Source organism: Strix aluco, chromosome Z, assembly GCF_031877795.1.
Source record: "Strix aluco isolate bStrAlu1 chromosome Z, bStrAlu1.hap1, whole genome shotgun sequence".
NCBI lineage: Eukaryota > Metazoa > Chordata > Aves > Strigiformes > Strigidae > Strix > Strix aluco.
In genome coordinates, this window is record NC_133971.1 from 31,072,395 (window position 1) to 31,094,065 (window position 21,671).

Here is a 21,671-nt window from a genome sequence, read left to right on the forward strand (position 1 = left end):
ATTGAGGATGGAAAGGAGCTTTTGAGATTGCTCAGGCAGGGTCAGCTAGAGCAGATTGCCTGGGGCTGTGTCTAGTTGGGTTTTGTATATCTTTGTGTGGAGACTTAGCAATCTCTCTGGACAGTCACTGTAGAAAGGTATTTTGTGTGTTCAGAGGGTATTTCATGTGTTTCTGTTTGTGCCTGTTAGCTCTCTTGTTTTGGCAGTAGGCACTAGTGAGAGGAGTCTGGCTCCCTGTTTATACACATGAATAAGAGCCCTCCACACGCAAGCCATCTCTTCTCCAAACCAAACACTCACATATCAAAGATGTTTCAATCCCTTAATCATTTTTTGTGGCCCTTTTCTAGAACCACTCCTGTAAGTCCATGTCTGTCTTATCCTGGGGAGTCCAGATGTGGCCTCACCAGTGCTGAGTAGTGGGGATCACCTTCCCTCTGCCTGCTGGCAGTACTGCTCTTGTTGCAGTCCAGGGGGCTGTTGACCTTCTTTGCTTACATGAGAGCACAGTGCTCTGGTTTATGGTCAGCTTGTTGTTTATGAGTTCCTCAAGCTCTTTCTCTACCAAGCTGCTCTCCAGCCAGTTGGCACTGGTGCATGGGGTACTCCCTGTGTGCAGGACTTGGCATTTATCTTTGAACATAAGAAGTTCCTCTCTGTCCAACTCTCCAGGTCACTCTGAAGGGTGGCACATGCATCTGATATTGGCGGCTACTCCTGGTTTTGTATCATCTGTGAATTTACTGAGAGTCCACTCCATTCCCATCATTCAGCTCATTAATGAGGATGGTAAACAGTACTGGCCCCAGGGTCAACCCCTGGGGTGCTACTGGCTTGCCTCCAACTAGACTTTGTGCCACTGGTCACAACCCTGTGGATTCAGCCAGTTATCGGTTCTCCTTACTGTGTACTTAGCTGACTCATACTTTGTCAGCTTGTATGGGAGGGTGTTATGGGAGACAGTATCAAAAGCCTTACTAAAGTGGATGTGAACATCTGCTCTCCTGTTGTCTACCAGACAAGTCACCTTATTGTAGAATACTGTTAGGGTCGTTAAGCATGGTTTCCCCTTGTAAGCCCATGCTCACAGTTCCTGATCACCTTCTGTTCTAGTATCTGGAAATTACAGGATTATTTGCTCCATCACCATCCCAGGGATTGAGTTGAGACTCACCAGTCTGTCAGCAGGTCTTCCTTCTTGAAGGTAGGAGTGACATTTGCTGTCTTAACAGTTCTCAGGAAGGTGTCCCAGTTGTCATGACCTTTCAAAGATGACTAAGAGTAGCCTTGTCCAGACATCAGGCAGCTCCTTCAGTGCTCATGGGTACAACCTGTCAGGCCCCAGTTTAAGTGCCCATAACCTAATCCCCCACCACTGAGGCTAAGTCTTCCTTGCTACAGATATTCCATGTGGTCCCAGGGGCCTGGGATTCCTGAACATTGGTCTTACCAGTAAACACTGAGACCAAGAAGGGGTTAAGTACCTTGGCCTTTTCTGTGTTTATTGTCATCAGGGGCCCAGCTATATTTAGCAGTGGGCTCACATTTTCCCTAGTTTTCCTTTCTTGTTTTTAAAGTTGTAGAATCCTTCCTTGTTGCCCTTCACCTGTGTTGCCAGATTCAAATTGAGGTATATCTTGGCTTTCTCAACCCTATGCCTACACAATTGGGCAGGAACTCTGTGTTCCTCCCCGGGTCAGCTGCCCCTGTTTTTACCTCTTACACACTTCCTTTTTATGTCTGAGTTTAGTCTGGGGGCTCCTTGCTCGTCCATGCAGGCTTCCTGCTGACTTTGATTTCCTGCACATGGTGACAGATTTTTTCTGAGCTTGGAGGAGATGATGCTTGGTCTCTGTAAGTCACTGTGTACTTTCTGACTTTCAGGAATTCTTGGTGAGATGAAATTTATCCTGTTCTGAACAGGAACATCCCTGGATGCCAAGATTTTTCATTAAAGTAATGCTGTTATTTACATCCAAGCTGTGATAATCCATCTGTTACTAACTTTCCAGGCTAGAAGGTTTTTGGTTTTATTGTGAACAATTCTCATTTGCCTTTGGTTGGATATGAAGCATTCTATGGGGAATGTCTTTGTGTCTTTGTATTTACAATTTTATGGTGGATACCTTCAGATCTTTTTAATTTTTTTTGGTGGTTTTTTTTTTGTTGTTTGGTTGGTTGGTTTTAAAGCACCTAAAATTTACTGATTTATTTGTTCACTTAGTATTAATTTTATTATTGTACAGAGTACTTACTGTATTTCTGTGTTGGCAAGACTCTGCCTTTGCTATTCTTTGTTTTCTGGAAGGCCTTTTCATCCTGACAGTACGTATCCCTGGGAGTTTTTGTTACGAAGGGAGGTGCTTCTTCTCATGTCTTTGTTTTTGAATTGAGATTCTCACTTAATCCAGCCAGGTACATAGTTTGGTTTCCTATAACTGTATCTAAGCTCATGATGAGTATGTGTGCTGCATCTGCTCTTGGAACTGTAAGATAATGTAAAATCTAGATAGAAGCTTTTAACCTCTTCAAGTAAGAATCACCTATTTGTAGCTTTGCCTCTTCTGGCATAAAAGAACTTATTGACTAGTCCAGACCCCTGGAAGAGTCTGGAGCAGACACTGCTTGGTTCTAAGTCTTCCAATTCAGTCCACACTCAGGCAGAGAAGCAGGCTGAGTTTAGACCATGCCCTGTGGTGCCAAGTATGGCTCCCGTAGCTTTGTTTTTCATCTGTGAAGCCTTTGGGGTTCTATCTTTGCAGGTCTCCAACCAGCTCTTTTTACCTGGTTCTTTATGGACGTTCTGTCAAGTAGGTGTTGACATCTGCATGTTGGAACCTGGGTGTGGAAACTGTGGGTGCCCCTTTAGCCACAAACTTACCCGAGTGGAAGGCGGCAGCGTCTGTTGTGGTCACGGCGGGTCGTGCCCGTCCCCCGCGCGAGCCGGCGGCTTCCCTGCAGCACCATGGACAGGTCTCGGGGCCGCACGGTGGGTGGGTGGGGCCGGCCCCGCGCCGCCGCCCTTCCTCCGCCTGCCCCGACGGGGCCGCGGGCCCGGGCACAGCCGTGCTGCCGGGCAGCTGCGGTGAGCGGATCGTTAGGATGTGACAAGGACACTGGCTGTTCTCTCAGGCCAACGCTCTCCCCTCTTCCCAGTGCGAAGTTTGTGCTTGCTCTTCTAACGTTCATCTCCTTCGCAGATCCCAGGCTAAGGGAAAAAGGATAGTCCCTGCGTCCAAATCTCTGCTTCCAGAGTCTGGCGCTATAATGTAGTGTTCTGTAAATGCATCAAGCATTATGCCTACTACTGAGATTAAAAAAAGTAATATCCCGGCTGGCTTGTGTGTGTATCCACAACGTGAATTTGTAGGGTTGGGAGTTGAGGATGTGTGTGTTCTTGTTTATTTTGTTTTTAAAAGCCTTAACAATTCATATTAGATTATGATGGTTTTGGTAGTAAGGTGTTCAGCATATTCTGGAAAATAGGGGATTTAAATTTTTTTTTTTTAGTTTAACCTTAGCGCAATATATATATATGTGTATAAAAAATAATAAAATGTTTGCATGGTTGAAAAGTTGTCTTGTGTCTTTGTCATTATAGTGGCTTCTGTAATAAAAATAAATAAAGCTGAATTAAAGGCACAGCTCATACTGTCCCATTTTGTAACTGTGCATTTTATTTTGATGATAAAGCAAATGGGTATGGAATATTCTGAAAAAAATCTTGAAAAACATTGTTTTTCTGCTTGCATACAATACAAAATAAAATAATGTCTGTAATTCAGTGCAACCTAGCAGAATTTAGTCAAATTATCAATGTAATATGCTATCTTCATGTGGGAAGACTTTCTAAGTTACCTTTAAAACAAGCTTGTTTAAAATCAAATCTCATCACATTTGGTGAGAATTGTAATTGTTTTATAGGTACACTTTAGCTTTTGTTTCATTCTGGGTAGACAGTGTGTGTTTGCAGTTTGAAACTACAGTTTAGCCTAAGTTATAGTTAATGCTTAAATGTAAAGCAACCAGTAGTAATTTTCACATTGCAATATTTTATATTGGATTGAGATACTTTCCATTTCACATCTTCTGAAATATGTATGCTGTTACATGTATTTGCTTTAATTTCAAAACATTCTTTTGGCTAATAGTGACTTAGAGTGAATATATTGAAGTGAACATCACAACATAGTTCAGTTTTTCAAGAGCAAGTTTCTGTAGAGATTACTTGTTACAACAGCACATACTAAATTCTCTAACTTAATGATTTTAACATATTTGTAATTTAATATTTTTATAATAAAAGTTGCTAAATAATGGTTCGTACGCTCAATTAAGGAACACAGTCTCTCTTGTTTCAAAGGCAAAGAAAAGGGTTTTTAAAAAAACAGACCTCACTTTAAAAGGTAAGAGTTACTGCCTGAAAGATTTGCAAAAGCAGAATAGAGGCTGATAAGTCATAATGGGATGTTAACAAAGTAATGCATATGAAAAGATAGGTACTGAAAGCGGTAGTAAATTTGATCGTGTTTTGATTTTTATATTGTTTGTTATCTGAATTCATACATTTGGAGAGCATAGTCAACATTATTCTGTTATGTTTTATTCTGATTGTGTCTGTTTCTCTGTTGACATGGACAATGCCCTTTGACAATAACCATAGAAGCTGACAAATGAATTAGTTTTCTGGTGAACATGACTTAGTGTAAGATTTTGTTCTTAGGAGGCCTAAAGATAAATTATCATTAGACATTTTTCCTTATAATTCTTTGGGTGAATATAACCTTGTGTTTTTTAATAGTAAAATTTCCCCTGTTTTTGTTCAGCATTGTATTTTGACTCTTAGTGTGTGTTGAAATATTTTTCTTCTCATTTCAATATGGTAAAGTGATAAAACTAGAAAATACCAGACCGAGATCTGGCAATTGTAACTTGAATCTCTTGCACTATAAGAACTGGTAGAGTTTTCAGTGTGGTAATTGTGGTCTAGCAGCTTTTATTTTCTTGAAAGTTGACCTTTGAAATATCCAGAATAATGCCCAGTTGTCATACTGATTATGTATGTCTAGAGTGTTTTGCAACCTGAAGGTTTAAAAAAAGAAGTGTGGGGGGAAAAAATTAAGAGACAAGAAGGTTCAGTGGAAGGTTTCCCTGGCTAAGACTAACCTATCTAAAAGAAAAGTTTGTATTAGGAATTCTGTTGTATTGAAGGGTCTGGCTCTGTTTTGGGATTTAATTTCTTTAAAGGATTTAGTGCACTTAGATGAAGTACAAATGCAGTCCCATTCATTACATGTAATGTATAACTCAAGGTATATTGGTTTTAATCTCATTCTTGGTATGGTAAGGTGAAGAAATTAAGAAAGGTGATATTTCTTGCATATATTTGACAGAATAATATAGCCTCAATTTTATTAGATAACCATTTTTTCAAGACAAATGATGTGTAGCCTAATTATTATTAAAGCTATTGTATGTGTAATGTGATAGAAGAATTAGTCTTTTGAGGACAGCTAGCTGAGCAGAGATTTTTAGCTTTGGTAAGGCATAACCATTTATTATTTAGCCATCATTTGTTACAATGGTAGTTGATCTTCCTCTGTAGTTCTGGATATGCAGCAGTGTCATTTGTCAGAACATACCAGCTTTGTAAAGTTATTTGATAGTGTTTGCTTGCTCCTTGTGTAGCTCACAGCAGAAAATAAAATGTTTCTTCTAGTTCAAATTCGGGGTATCTTTTAGGAAAAACTTACTCCGAAAATTACTTTCTGAGTGCCCTTATCCCAGAGGAAAAATACAGGAGGTGCCCGAAAGAGAAGGAATGTCTATCATGGCCTAATACGTGATACAGAAATGATGAATTCAGTCTATTGTATCAGTTCCATCTGGATATGTGAATAGGGTTGCTTATGTCAGTAGGATTGTAGTGCTATGAGAGGAAAACATGGTTTTACCAATTGTTGCCTGTATGCAACTGATTTTTTTTTTTTGAGAGCTCTGTGTTTTCTAATACTAATTAGAGGAGTTGTTTTATTTAATGAGGAGTTGTTTTATTTAACTAGTTAGATTAAAAAACTGTGTTGTGCTTCAACACTTTGATAATATACACATGACTTTTTGTAATAATGTTTATGATAAAAATCTGTGCTTCTGCATACTTCACAAAAACTTTTTGCTGTGGTGCCTTTTGGAATGCTAAGATCATTGAACCAACTTACAAATCTTTTCATGGTATCTTTCAAGAAAACAATGTGGTGATCATTGTAGTTAAAAGTCATTTCAATAGTTTAAATTGGCACCAGTGAAATTTCCTCCTAATAAATATTCTACTGAGCTAGGTTTGATTTGTTTCCCAAAGATACGGATAGCAGTAACACAGGTGTCTGTAGATTTGTGAGTACAGTTTTATGGTGTTTGGACACCTTCTTTCTTGTCTGAAGACCATATGCAGAGAATTACAGGTGATGAACGGCTTTTTATTTTAACCAAATGATTTCTAAATTTCTGGAGAAAATGCAGTAAAAAAAAGAGGTAAATTAGAGCAAAACAGCTCTAAACAATAAGTAAGTGTAGAGAGAGGGTAGGAAATGTTGCAAGTTTTTCCTAGATGCAGTTCTGCTTATAATAGGGATAGTGTATTTAGACTACACACAGTGAAGATGGGTAAAGTCATGTTTGTGGCTGCTGTGTTGAGACTATCACTATTGTTTCTTGACAAGATTTAAACTTTCTTAATAAATTATGTTTCAGATTTTCTGTGGATGCACATGTAGTTGTATGCTGACTAATGTCCAACATGTTATTCAACTTCTGTGACTATTTTGACTTTTCCGTACAGATCTGCTTAAAGTTTAAGGTGTACTTCTTTATTTTTTATCTTTTGCTTTGTATGCATACAGGTATACAAACCAATACATGTATTTTTTTAATATGAATATAAAATTTCACATTACTTAGGTGAAAGAAGGCATAATTCGATATTTTGTTTTTAGAATAGATTCACTACTTTGAGTTATGTTAGAAATAAGTAGGAGAGGAATCAGGCTGGATATGGATAGGCAGGCAAGTAGTGGTATAGCCAAGGAAGGTCCTAACATAACTAGATTTATAGCATTAAAGAGTGTCACGAGATTTGTTTTGGTTTTAGCTTTAATCTAGGACTAACAAAAGGTATAGGGCAACTTAGAAAAGACTCTCCAAGCTACAGAAAATAAGGAGGGAAGCCTTGATCCTTTGAGAAGCTCAGTCTGTGTGTGTTCATTTGGTTTTTCTGCCAGAGATCTTGTTACCAGTTTGTCCTTTCTGTATTTGAATATGTAGGGCTTTTATGACTATGAATTAATGGGTATGTATTGTAGATAATTCAAAGTGTCTTTGCATGATACTGCAGAAGAGAGAGGCTTCCACTCTTACCTTCCCTGCAGAGGTGTACTGGCACCACAGTCCTTTTAGAGGGTAGTCTTTCTTGGGAGTGCTCTTCTGTCTGTTTCAGGGACAATTTTCTACTTAAATAAGTTACTCCGAAGCTGGAAATTGTGCCTTAAGTAGAGCTGCAGATTTGGTAACAGCTGAAGGAATTTAAGTGGTGTAGCCATTCACAGACTGGAAGTATCTCCATAACTTTATGTTGTCAGAGGCATACTTTGTTGTAACAGAGGTTATGTCCAACGTTCTAGTGTGGGTGGTTGGACCCTGCAGTCTCATCCTGGCTGAGGTGCAGAAAATCAGACTTCCTGTGTTCACTGCACTGTATGGAAACCTAAATAAATTGTTACCCACAATAGCCAGAACTGCTTTTAAGTAGTGCCCCCTAGGGTGTAAATGAAGATTATCTTAAATACATGATTTTCCTCATCAGGAAAACAAACTATTCTCTATCTGCTGGATGTATTTGTGTTGATGTAGCATTTGTATGCTCTATTGAAATACCCAGATCTTTGAAATTTGCTAGCGTTGCTGTTTATGCATATGACCAACAATGGAGAATGTTTTCCCTTCAAAAACTGCAAGGAGGAAAAAGCATCAAAATAAATACAGATGCAAAAGTAAACAGCGGTTGGTCCACTTAAAAGACAATTATAGCAAATCAAGGTACTATCAGAGTCCTTTCAACACCAGTTCCATGCAGTGCTCAGGGCCACCAAAAAGTGTTTTTTGCCTGGCTTAGGTTTTTTCTGCCTTGGTTAAGTCAGCCAGTGGCAGAGTCCAAGAACTGGAGTTAGCACAAGGGAAGTGGTGGGAGCAGACAAAGAGGTACAGTGGGGAGCAACAGATCCCAGGCTGAAGCCTGGTGTTTCTGGAGGTGTTCTATTATTGCAGTTATGCTTATTTAATATGAACCTAATATCTTGTTTCCCTACCTCTCTATAGTTTGATTTAGTTTTGCAGCCTAGACCCTTTCTGATAAGGGTATGCCACCTGGCTGACTTCAGAAAGATTTTCAAGTCACCTCTGTGATTGTTTCTTACAGATATCATACAAATAGGGTTTAGAAGACTTGTTTACCCGATTCAGACATATTTTTAGGCCTTTCTACACTAAATATCTGAAAGAAACATAGCATTTCAACTTCGTCTGTGTTCATGTAGTTGCTTGTGTAGTTTCAGATTTTGAAGTGTTTTTCTAGAACCAAAACAGAGACTTCAGCAGTGCAACAGAATTAGATTAAAGAGGAAAGAAGTTCAACAAACCCAAATCTCCTTCAGATTTTTTTTTAATTTTTTTATTGGCTGGGTGTTACCCTGAAAGAAATAAAGCTTTCCAGCTAGTAAATTCTTTTCTCTCATGTCAGACTACTCAGTTCTGAAATCAGTAATGACACATGTAATTCAATGAAATCAGTGAGAATATGTTCAGTAATCAATACTTCCAGTATGGGTTTTACTGAAAATTTGTGCTTGGCTCTAGATTAGCTAGTAAATTGAAAATGGCAGGAGAACAGCCAGTTGAAGAAGACACAATATCTTCCTGATGAGGGAAGAAAAGGGAGTGTTTTAACTGCTGGTGTTTTTATGGCCTTTTCTTCCTAGATACATTTACATTTGAATTAGAATTTTAGTAAATACAAAGAGATTATAATAAGAGGAGGTGAAAACCTTTACTCTGCATTTAATATTTACTATTACTTCTCTAGAAGTCTTTCAGCATTAGTGTTGTAGAGTCATGGAGTGTTTATTACTCATCACTGAGATACGGTGGACAGATTTTGCACTGAAACCTGGCATTAACAGGACTACTCACATTACATAATTCAGTATTGTGCATGTCTTTGCAGGACTGGGTTTTAGGTTTCCAAAACATTTAGAAGTCATAGAAGGGCTTTTGAAGCTGTTATTGCTTTTCTTACTCTGTGGGTTACAAGTAGTGTCTATTATTGTGTCTTAAAAGTTAGGTTTCTGGTTCATTTCTGACACTATACTTTTCAAATACAGCATATCAAACATTATTATAAAGGATATGATTTTTGTCTGGTCTGCTGTGTTCTGTCAAAACAACATTTTGAGGTTTTAGAAGTAGAATTACAAAGTTATGAATGGCTGTCAATAAGGACATACTCAGCTGCCAGGTAGTCTGAGGGTTATGGAGTAGACTTTTCTTTATGTGTGTTCTAAGTATGTATTTTGGTTTTCTTAGAAGCTACAGTACTGTACTAAATTTTATGAGTGTGTTGAAATAAAGTATCCTATCAGCGGTGAAAAAAAGATGCTAGTTAGCTTTATCTCATTGCTTAGGGTTCATCAAGTACGGGATCTAGGCCTGAGGAACTAAGTTGAATGTACTTTTTATTCTTTTTGTTTTTCAGAGGCCCAGAAGACACAATAAATGATTGTAAAATCCTTTTTATAGAGGAAATGTACAAGATTGAAAAGCCAGGAGCCTATCCATTGACATTTGGGGATGGAGATTTCAAAAGTATGCTTTTTAAAAATTATTTGAATAGAAGTACAAACTGAATGATTTTTTTTTTTTTTTTTTTTAGATAGAAGGATTAGCATACAGAGGTAATAATAATTGTTTTGTGTGTTCAGAAAAGTAATAACATAAAATCCCTTTTAGATTTCTCTACTAAAAGTATATTTACTGTAAGGTGGCTCTATTACTTGACATATTCAGAAACTGGTAACATCTTAGTACTATCAATCATGAAGAGGGAAAAAGGGGGACAGCTGATAACGTTCTAAATGAACTGTGCAGAATGAATTCAAAGTCTCATTTAAGTTCCTAGACAGGTGTTCAGGTCATCAAAACTGCTATTGCAATTGACATGTCATTTAAACTTTTAATAAATGAATAAATGCCACAGATAGAATCAGTCTGTAATGGTGCACTTTAACCCTGTCATTATGTCAGAATTAAAAAAAAAAAAGATAAGGAACTTTGTGTCAAAGCTACTTGTACTATGAAAAAAAGGGATAGTTAATGTTTAGATTATTTGGCCCTGTATGACCTTCTAAAAAAATAACTATACTATAGCTTCCCATCCTCCCCACAACCACAGGAAGGAGTTAGTGGCAGTTTAAAAAGTAGCGTGACATTTTATCCTAAGTTTAAAAATATATTAAAGTTAGGAGTGGTAAGTGTGAGATTGAGATTGGACTGCAGCTCTACTAATAGGTACTAGATATTATTATATATTAGACTCATGTCTCGAAGGTAGTTTTTCAGAATGTTTGTATGTGTCTCTCAGTCCACAAGAACTAGTCCGCTTACTTACTGTTTATTTGCCATCATCTTAAAAAAATCACTGTTTTCAGAGGAGCAAATATCATTTGCTGCAATATTCTTAAAAGTAAAAATGTGAATTTCTGTAAACGAACTTCTCACAAATCATTTTTTGTTATTTGTGATTTACTTTCCTCAGATTACTCAAAAAAAATTAACCATCCATTCTGTTTATTTTTTCTTGGACACATTAAAGGGTTTTTGCAATATCTTAAAACACGTCTTTATTTGAAAAAATTGTAGTATGAGAAATTTAAAAATCTACAGATACTGCTTTGCATTTAGATACTACTTCTTTTCCAAGTCGAATTGTTTATGAAACTTTGTAAAGAGCATATAAAATCATTACAGTTTATTTAGTTCTTCCCTGCAGCTACTGTCTAGTGAATTAATTTTTAAAATGTGTGTGTAAAGGAAATGAGTGATTACTATATTGCTGACTATACAAAATTGCTGACAGTGGCTCCATTTGATCTGACATGAGTATTTATTTATCATAGAATCATAGAATCATTTAGGTTGGAAAAGACACTTAAGATCGTTGAGTCCAATTGTAAACCTAGCACTGCCAAGTCCACCACTAAACCATGTCCTTAAGAACCACATCTGCAGGGCTTTTAAATACCTCCAGGGCTGGTGACTCAACCAGGCTGCCTGGGCAAGCTGTTCCCGTGCTTGGCAACCCTTTCCGTGAAGCCATTTTTCCTAATATCCAGACTAAACCACCTTTGGTGCAACATGAGGCCATTTCCTCTTGTCCTGTTACTTGTTACTTGGGAGACGAGACGGGATACCCACCTCGCTACAACCATTCATACATTCAGGTAGTTATAGAGAGCGATAAGGTCTCCCCTCAGCTTCTTTTTCTCCAGACTAAACAACCCCAGTTCCCTCAGCCACTCCTCACAGGACTTGTGCTCTAGACCCTTCACTAGCTTCGTTGCTTTTCTCTGGACACGCTCCAGCACCTCAGTGTCTGTCTTGCAGTGAGGGGCCCAAAACTGAACACAGTATTCAAGGTGCGGCTTCACCATTTTGTACTTCCTACACTGCTTGCCACCCTTTATTGTTTCAAAGCCAAGCTCTTTATTTTCACTTACAGCTCTTTCCCTTCTATTTTGACAGCTATTTCCTTATTTATAACTTCTTTGCTTAAACTGCTCACATAATGCCATCGGTGTAGAGATTTGCACCTCTGTGTATGTTTTGTTTCATTCTGTTCCTGATCTCATTTTTACTCATTTTAAGACATTGTTTACAAACCTTCATAAATAAATGTAACACAGAAATATACTCTTTAAAAATGTAACCCTGAAAATTTAATTGATCTGGCAATTTAACCATATTTCTTGTTTTGAACTGGTCTTTTTCCTGAGGCCAGATTTCTCACCACACTGCCCTTTTCATTTCTGCTCTGTGATTCTGATTTTTTGGTCAGCTGTCACTTATGCACAGTGCTGTGTGCCATAAGCAGTGTACTCTTTACCTCTGGACTGTACTTTGTATTGTACTGGACTCCTACTTTGTATTTAAAATTTTAAAATATATATGCATATATCTATAAACACACACACAGAACTACCTTAGCTTATATGCTATGAAAAACTGAAGATTTTTGTTACAACAGAAGCAGATGAAAATCAAAGAATTAATTTGCCTTAAATACTCTATGACATTGTTGTAAGCACAATCAGAAAATGCACTGGCTGTATTTTTGTCTATATTAAGTCCATGTCCTTTCTAAAAGGTAGAATGCCTACTTCGGAAATAACCTTCATCAGCTAAACAATGTACGCTACCTCTGCAGAAAATTTGTTATTTCTTGAGCACAGCCATACATTAGTTAGGCTTTTGTATGTGTAAATTAGATAAAAATGTATATGACATGTCAATATATGTTTAGCAGTTAACGTTAAAAATAAGGTAGTTATTTTCAAATTAATTAATAGAAATCTAAATTTTGCAGCCCAAAAAAGAGTAGGGCTAAACCTATTAGAAAATTAGAAAACTAAGGAGCAACATACTTGTAAATAAGTTTCAAATATTCTTATGCAAAACGGAAGACCTAGATATCAACATATATTACTTCCTTCAGAATCCAAATTTGTGGTATGAACATGAGAACTCTTTCTGCAAAAGAAGAGAATATGAAATTATGTATGCAGCTGAACTCTGCAGTGTTCGTAGGGGTGAACAGACCTGTCTTCATGTGACCAACAGTGCAGATATAATGAGGGCATTTGATTTATGGCATGGTTAAAGCAGAAATGTGAAAAAATTCAAGTCGTGTAATGAAAATGACAGTTTGCTTGTATATTGAAAAATGTTGAAAACTCCAGGTATTGTTTAATTGAACTAAAATATGTAGACCTTTTAGCTTTTTTCCTCTTTTTTAAAAAAGTATTATTACTACCTTCTGACCTAAGAAACCAAACTAGTAAATTGCATAGACCTAAACAACCTGTGGTGGTAAGAGATACAGAAAAATATGCTGTTTCTTTTTGCCTGTTATTTATTGGATGAGGTAGACTAGTGAGTTTCTTTTAGGGATTGCTCAGTCATCACTTTTAAAATTTGTCAAAGGGGATATCAATTACATGGGATTTCTTCAGTCTGACTTGACTTGAATTGGTGTTGACATCTTGGACAGACCATGAGTTTTGCCTAGCTGTGTTGGAAAATCCACAGATTTGTTCATCAGCACTCTTAAAATGTTTCCTTTATCTTCAAATGAACCCTAGGAGAGAAGTCTTAAACTGGAAGATTACTTCCATTTGGATAGTATGCAGATAAGTCTTCTAGGTTAGACTTTGGTAGAAGCAGTACACTGAGAGATTTTGGCTTTCTTTTTAAGTGTATCTGAACTTTGCCTTTGAGGCTCTGTAAATTAACCATTTTCTATATACATTTCCTCCTCCTGTTTTCCAGGATGTCAGTACATCTCACTAGGCCTTCTATCTGCAGATGGTAATCTTCCTTTTTCAGTGATTCTTCTGTTATGTTCTTCAGCTTTTATATTTCTTTCTCTTAAAAAAAGATAAATTCAAACTGCAGTGTTCTAGCACTTCTTATCATAGAATGGTTTGAGTTGAAAGGGACCTTAAAAGATCATCTAGTGCAACCCCCCTGCCATGGGTTGCTCAAAGCCCCGTCCATCCTGGCCTTGAACACTTCCAGGGAGGGGGCATCCACAACCTCACTGGGCAACCTCTTCCAGTGCCTCACCACCCTTGTCATAAAAAAATTCTTCCTTGTATCCACTCTAAATCTACCCCTTTCAATTTAAAACTTTTGCTCCCTGTCCTGACACTACATGCTCTGGTAAAAAGTGTTTATCTTTATTAAAAGCCCCTGTTAAGTATTGAAAGGCCACAACAGTGTCTCCCTGCAGCCTTCTCCAGGCTGAACAAACCCAGCGCTCTCAGCGTTTCCTCACAGGACAGGTGGTCATTTTTGTGGCCCTCCTGTGGACCTGCTCCAACAGGTCCACGTCCTTCTTATGTTGGGGGCCCCAGAGCTGAACACAGTACTCCAGGTGGGTCTCGTAAGAGCAGAGTAGAGGGAGAGAATTACCTCCCTCAACCCACTGGCCACACTTCTTTTGATGCAGCCCAGGATACAGTTGGCTTTATGGGCTGCAAGCACACATTGTCAGTTCATGTCCGGTTTTTCATCCACCAATACCCCCACATCCTTCTCCGCAGGGCTGCCCTCAGTCCCTTCATCCCCCAGCCTGTACTGATACTGAGGATTGTCCTGTGCAGGACCTTGCACTTGGCCTTGTTGAACTTCATGAGGGTTACATGGGCCCACTTCTCAAGACTATGAAGGTCTCTCTGGATGGCATCCCTTCCCACTAGTGTGTCAACTGCACCACTCAACTTTGTCATCCACAAACTTGTTGAGGGTGCACTCCATTCTGCTATGTCATTGATGAAGGTATTAAATAGTATTGGTCCCAGTGTGGACCCCTGAGGGACACTGCTTGTTACAGATTTCCACTTGGACACTGAGCCATTGGTTGTGGACCATCCCCTTTTTGGATGTGGCATGCAACCAAGTCCTCATCCATCTTAACAGTTCATTTATCAAACCCCTATCTTTCCAAATTAGCAGGAAGAATGTTGTGAGAGGCCAAATCAAAGGTGATACAGAAGTCCAAGTAAATGACATCCTTAGTTCTTCCCTTGTCCACTTATGCATTCAGTTCATTGTAGGTGGTCACTAGATCAGTCAGATATGATTTGCCCTTGGTGAAGCCATGTTGACTGTCTTTAATCAACCTCCCTGTGTTTCATATGCATCCACATGTCTTCCAGGAGTATCTGTTCTATGATCCTACTGGGCACTGAGGTGAGGCTGACCGGTCAATAATTCCCAGGGCGCTCCTGTCATAGCTTACATGCAGGAATTGAGAGCTCTTGTGCTTTAAGAAAAATGTGCTTAAAAGAGCTGCCAGCTCTGTTCTGTTCCTTTATCCCTGAGGGCTGTTTCCCAGGGGGTCCCATCCTGTAATTCCCTAAAAAATTGCAAGTTCACTCTCCTAAAATTCAAGGTCTTGACTTTACTCTTCACATGGTCCATATCCCTTGAGATTGTGAATTCCAGCAGGGCATGATCACTGCAGCCCAGGCTCCACTGATCTTCACCTCTGTCATTAGTTCATCTCTGTTGGTAAGCAACAGGTGCAGTAATGCTTCTCCTCTGGTTGGGCTGTCTATCACCTGGATTAAGAAATTATCCTTGATGCTCTCCAGGAGTTTTCTGGACTGCTTGCAGCTTGCTGTGCTACTTTTCCAGCAGCTGTCAGGGTGACTGAAGTCCCCCAGCTGGATCAGAGCCTGCGAGCATGATGCTTCCTGCAGTTGAAGTAAGGACACTTTGTCAACAGGCTCCCCTCAGTCGGGAGGCTGGTAATAAACACTAACCGTGAGGTTTGCTTTGTTGGCTTGGCCCCTGATTTTTACCCATAAGCTCTCAACCCATTCATTGCTGTTTTTCAAAGACAGCTCTGTGCAGTCAACCCATTTTTTTACACAGAGAACAACCCCTCCACCCCTCCTTCCTTGCCTCTCCCTTCTGCATAGTTTATAGTTATCGATTGCAGTGCACCAGTCATGTGGTTTGTCCCACCAAGTTTCAGTGATAGCAGTTAGATCATAGCTTTTCAGCTCCGCAGTCGCTTCCAATTCCTGCTGTTTGCTACCCATGCTACATGCATCAGTGTAGAGACATTTCAGTTGGGCTATTGGCTGTGTCGCCTTTTTAGAGGAAAAAGTCCTAATTCCTTTGAGGCATTTCACAGGTTCCCAATACATCAGCAGCCCCTGACTCTTCTTTGTTACTCAAAACTCCATCCTCTTCCGTCTCTAAGTCTAGTTGCTTCCACCTTTGAAGGTAAAAATATTCTTCAAGGTCCTTCAGAAAGACTGCAGATAGAGCACAACAGTAGACATTCCAGTCCCCATTTCTTATAAGACTTTCAGTCTGGAGTTTCTCTCCACAGAGATTTTACACTGATATCTTATCCATGTAGATCAAATTTTCTGTAAAGTCTATTCAGTTGGGAGGGCAAATTTCTCCTCAGCAGGAAGGGACTGGGATTTCTGCAAACCTTTAGTCTTTCCTTTCCTTATTCTCAGCATGCTTAGGAAAAACATTAAAGTATCCAGAACTCCTCTGTCTACATCAGGGATCCACCTCATCTTTCTAATCAAGAATCAACTCCTAAAAGAAGTATTTACTTTGATTGCTCACGTTATCCAAACAAACTAACATACAAGGAACTGATAAGCTATACAGCTTCTGAAGGTAGAAACTTAGACAATGAGTCATGGTGAAGAAAAACAAAAAATAAAGCTGAGAGAAGATGGAAGCTTGCCCTTGAGTATTGTTCTCTCATGCTAGTCAGAGAAACCTGGAGTAGTTCTCCATGTTTGGGGGTTGATAAGTTCTAGTCTCCCCTAAAAATATATCAGAAAGACAACAGTCCTTTAGTATGAAAAAAGTGCTGTATTTTCCTAAGGGTTAAATCTTTCATGGGAACAGGCAGTGTTTTCTTAAATATTATGATTTGTTGCTTGTGCTCTTCTCTTTTTGTCTAATTTTCAGTCTACTTAGCTAGCACCTGTGGAAGAATCTGATTCTCATGCTGCCTCTGAAGGGCTGTAGAGGGTTTTGGGTTTGCTGGAGTTGCTTGTTTTCGTTTTTGTAGTGGGGCTGCTCTTCAAATTCCTTATTAATGAACTTGCTTGTGACATTATGGACATATTCATTAATGTTTTGTTCCAGAGAATGAAAGTGTTATTTTTTTTTGTACAACTAATGACTTCTGGGTATTTTTGGCAAAGATTATGACAGGAGTAAGTTTGTCCTTATCACACTGTCCTAGGCCAGTTGCCCTTTTGAGTAGACATTGTCAAACAGTTCAGAAGTTCCTTAGTTTGCCTATGGACAAAAAATAACCTGTGGTTATTTTTTGCTTCCAGAATGGTACTCGAAAGAATATTTTCTGGCCCATTCTAAACTTTAAGAAAAATGTTCTCCCTGTTATTTCAGGTGTCTAGATTCTCCAGCTTCCTACTTCCAACTCCGGATCTCAAACAGTCTTTCTAGTCTTCTTTGTCTTCTGATTCAAAGCCAGTTACTTCTTTCAAATAAAATACTGTTTCCAGAGAAATTTGGAAGTACTCTATTAATTATTGTATTAGACTAGTTTGAGCACAAATTCACTTCCGTGGCATTTCTAGATGACTTTTGCACAGAACATATAAATGGATTTTTTTTTCTTTTAATGTTGGAATCCTTTGGGCTGTAATCAAATTATCTTCTGAAGTCTTCTCTCATTTCTCTGGACCTTCTACTTATTTCAAACATTTCTCTTCTAAGTGTTAATTCTGCTGCAAGTATTCATTCTTCCCTCTCTTTCATACCTAGTTTAGGCTACTAAATTATTTTCTCTTGTATAAAAGCATTTTGTCCCTGATTAAGGAACCGATGCCAATGGTTTTGTTTCACAGTGGCATTCACAGGTCCAAATTTCCAAGTGAGTGGAAACAAAGTTAATGTTTATGTGTAAACTGCTGCTGTGAAACAACTGTTGATTTGAGGTTGTCTGTGATCTCAGACTACCACTTCTTCTATCCAACTGTAAATTAAATTAAAGAGGGAGAGAACTGTTCCAAATTGTAGTTTCATCTTAATTTGACTGTTACCAGTTACCTAACTGGAGTTTCTTCATGGCTGTATTTAAGAAGACTCCAACTAGAGATTGCGCAAGGCTCCGTCTGTAGGGAGTGTATGCAGCTGGCATGTTGGGAACAGGAGGGGAGAAAATAAGAGAAGGGCTGTTGATAAGTCATTTTCTTTACTGCTTGTTTATGCAGCAGAAGAAATCTCATTAACCTGGATAGTCAAACACCTCATTGTAACACAAAAGCATTTTTAAGAGGGCGGTGTTCACGTACAGAAATAATTTTGTCCTGTAGATACAGTAATGCACTTTTGTAAGGTACATGGCATTTGACTTTTTCTTTGTTTTTGACAGGAAAAAGTGGCCCTGAATGCAAGCACTGTAGGGCTGATCCAGATAAGGAGTGCCGTTTTTGTTCGTGTTATTTGTGTGGTGGAAAACAGGATGCTCACATGCAACTCCTGTGTGATGAATGTAATATGGCTTATCATATATACTGTCTGAACCCTCCCTTAAGCAAGATACCAGAAGATGAGGACTGGTAAATATACAATGATGATTTACTTATCTATATTGCCATTCTATATATGATACTTCTTTATTATTTGCACCTTGTGAGATCCGATACTGAAGAATTTTTTAAGTTCTGCTCTGTTTTTCATCTGTCTACTTAATCGAAGCCTTATGTTTTCTGTCAAGGTAGTTCTTTTAAATCATTCACAAAGGATTAGTAGTTAGCTTTAATGACCATTATGTAATTTCAAAACTGGTATGTTCATTTTATTCAGTATGACCATTATGGTGTTTCAAAACTGGTACGTTCATGTTATTCATTATGATCTTTCTGTGACATTATCTGATCTGATGGTGTTTATTAACAGTGGTTGTTCCCCAGCCTTTTAATATTGTTCAAGCTTACCTGCTTTAACAATTCCTATACTCATCCTTCTCTTTTCCTTCATCTTCTGGCCCTGTTGCTGCCCATGTGCCCTTCCTGTGTCTTCTCATTGCCTCTACTCTATTCATTTCTCCTGCTGTGGGAGGACCACCACCTTGCTATTCTTCATTTCTACTGTCCCTGGTTCTGCCAGCAGGAAACCCAAGCTGACTGGCATTGTTAAATCAAGATAATTGTATTTTTAAGGGAATCTGCATGGACCCATTAGCAGCCCATTAAGTTATCTTGGACTCTGTACCATTTTTTGTCTTTATTAGCTATCTACAATTTACACTGTTTGTATTTATCACCTGTCTATGACTTACATAAGATGCTAATTAGTAATAAATTAGTAATAATAATCTAATAAAGCTTTCCATTGCATAGACATTAATAAATGTCTAAGATGTCTATGGATACATTTTATGGAATCTCTTTGGACCTTGGGATTAAATTTTATGTAAAAATCTGTGTAAGTGCTTTGGAAGTTTTAACATTCTCTGGAAATAAATAACTCAATCTGCTATACTATAGTAGATGCCATAGAGGGTTTATTTATTGGTCAATATCTAATGGTCTGCATGTTTTCTGGGGCATTGTATTTTTTCTAAACTCCCGTGTTTATGCCATTGTGTGATTTAGTGATTGAGACCATTAACATTGATAGGTGTTTCTCAGTGTGTACATCTGGCCACAGGGTTACTGTTACTGGAAGCTGATTTTTTTCCTATGAAATTTCTGCACCGAGAAGAGTTGTATTCACTGTTTTTGGAGGACCTACTGGCTTGAAATACTATCTAAAAAATACTTTCACTACCTGCTAGAAATATGTGTGGGCCATTTGAACTAAAAATGGCATTTATTTGAGTATTGTCTATGTGCCTTCCACTTCTTGCATATGCAGAATGATTACAGTGTTTATTCAACAGTGTTTATTACACAGCATGTTAGGCTTAACTATCCCCAAGTTTTCTACTGTCAAGGCAGACTGGTCTCTGCATGACATCTTCTTGCTTCCTACTACTTGTCAACATAAGTGAGTTAATGTCACATGTTGGAAACTGTCCTCAACACACGAGTGGTTTATTACTGACTGCAGTCCATAAGGAGTATTCTTACCTGATTGCACCTGACCTTTGGATAATATTTAATGAGACCATCTGGAAGTACACATCTGTTCAGTACATCCATTCTTCAGTTGGCCCTTACTCTCGGAACCAAGTCTAATCTAGTACTCCATCAACAGTAAAGTCCATCTATTTTCCACTACTAGTCACAGGAAAGTTTCTGATAAAGAAAATACATATGCTTCAGGTCAGTCACCCCCTTCCCACAAGACCCCCAAATCCTTCGTTCTACCCTGAAACAATTTATTCTCTCTAGTTTCTTCTACACCCTCAAATATACAGAAGGTTTGATAAGCACGTCAGTATACTAAAAGTGAAATCTCACCAGCCATCACTGTCTCTTTGGATTAGCTGGTGTGCTAAGATTTTATTGGCCTGCTGGGTGCTTTCAAATGCTTTTTCAGATTAGGTATTAGTGTTCTGGTCTTCACTGGCACCCATTCCTTTTCAAAAGCTTCTTATGAGTTATTCTATTCTATTCTAATACTTCTATTTCAGAGAGCTACAGAGAAAGTTTGAAGAAATTTTTTCAAAGTGTAGCCATTACTGCTTGAATCTCTGTACCCTCTTCCAATAATAGCACTGCATAGATCCCCAGGACTGTTTTCCTCTGTACAGAAGATTTGGTGCTCTGTAGACAACCACACAAGAATTAAATTGACTGACAACAGAGTCCCTCAGGTCATATGTTAAGTGTACTTTTAGACCCTTCTGCTTACATTTCTGGCCAAAAATGTACAAATTTCCACAAGTAGTAGAAGTTTAATTCATACAATTAAAATGTCTTGGAAAATGGCTGTCAAGCTTTTAAACTTGTTTTTGTTTGCTGTGTAACGATATGGGTCTTAAGATTTATTTATGTAAGTAGATAGCTGCATCTGTGAATGAAGTCACTGGGTGGGAGAGTTACTATTATGGAGCTGGCTTGTGACAGTTAATTTGGGGATTCTTAGTGATGCCAGCCCTGTGCAGTCTTAATGCTTGGACGTATTTAGGAGTGCAGTTGCACTGGGCAAAGCAGTGCCTCCTACCAAAGAGGAGGCCTGTGTTCTCCCTTCTTGCATACTAACAAAGAGTCATGGGTGTCTGGTCCTTAACTTATTGACAGATGTTGTTTGTTTTAGAAGTGGAAAAATTTCCATTTAGTATTTTTATAGTCTAAAATTTGGCAAACTCTCTGCAGGGGCTAAGTATGCCATTTGGGAAAGGATGATAAGTTTCTCTTGCAGAGATTAAGCCACTTTATATGTGAAACTGTATTTAATATTCCATACAAAACTCAGTTTGAAAAATATTAAGGTAATATGGTTACCCTATCAAGAAGCAGGCAATGCCATAGTTAATTCACCTTATGAATTTACATTATGTTTCTTCTTTTAATTCGTCATTGCAAACTTTTTTTTTAAACTGTAATATCATTCAAAGTCTTAGTGTTAGACAATTTCAGCATCTTATATTATTTTTAATTTCTTTTTATCTACATAGCTTCATTAATGGTTCAACATCTTTATTGACATAGTGAAACATAACAGCTGAACATGAGCCGGCAGTGTGCCCAGGTGGCCAAGAAAGCCAACGGCATCCTGGCTTGTATTAGAAGTAGTGTGACCAGCAGAAGTAGGGAGGTGATAGTCCCCCTGTACTCTGCACTGGTGAGGCCACACCTGGAGTATTGTGACCAGTTTTGGGCACC

At 38.4% G+C, this 21,671-nt stretch overlaps 1 protein-coding gene across 2 annotated transcripts in view; it reads left to right on the forward strand.

Annotated features, from left to right (window-relative positions):
- UHRF2 (ubiquitin like with PHD and ring finger domains 2) overlaps positions 1-21,671 on the forward strand; it is a 91,996-nt gene that overhangs the window by 46,257 nt on the left and 24,068 nt on the right. For both annotated transcript variants that reach the window (XM_074811559.1, XM_074811560.1), the window contains exons 5-6: positions 9,803-9,912; positions 18,269-18,455. In XM_074811559.1, the coding sequence (XP_074667660.1) occupies positions 9,803-9,912; positions 18,269-18,455 (297 nt within the window). The remainder of the gene's footprint in view (positions 1-9,802; positions 9,913-18,268; positions 18,456-21,671) is intronic.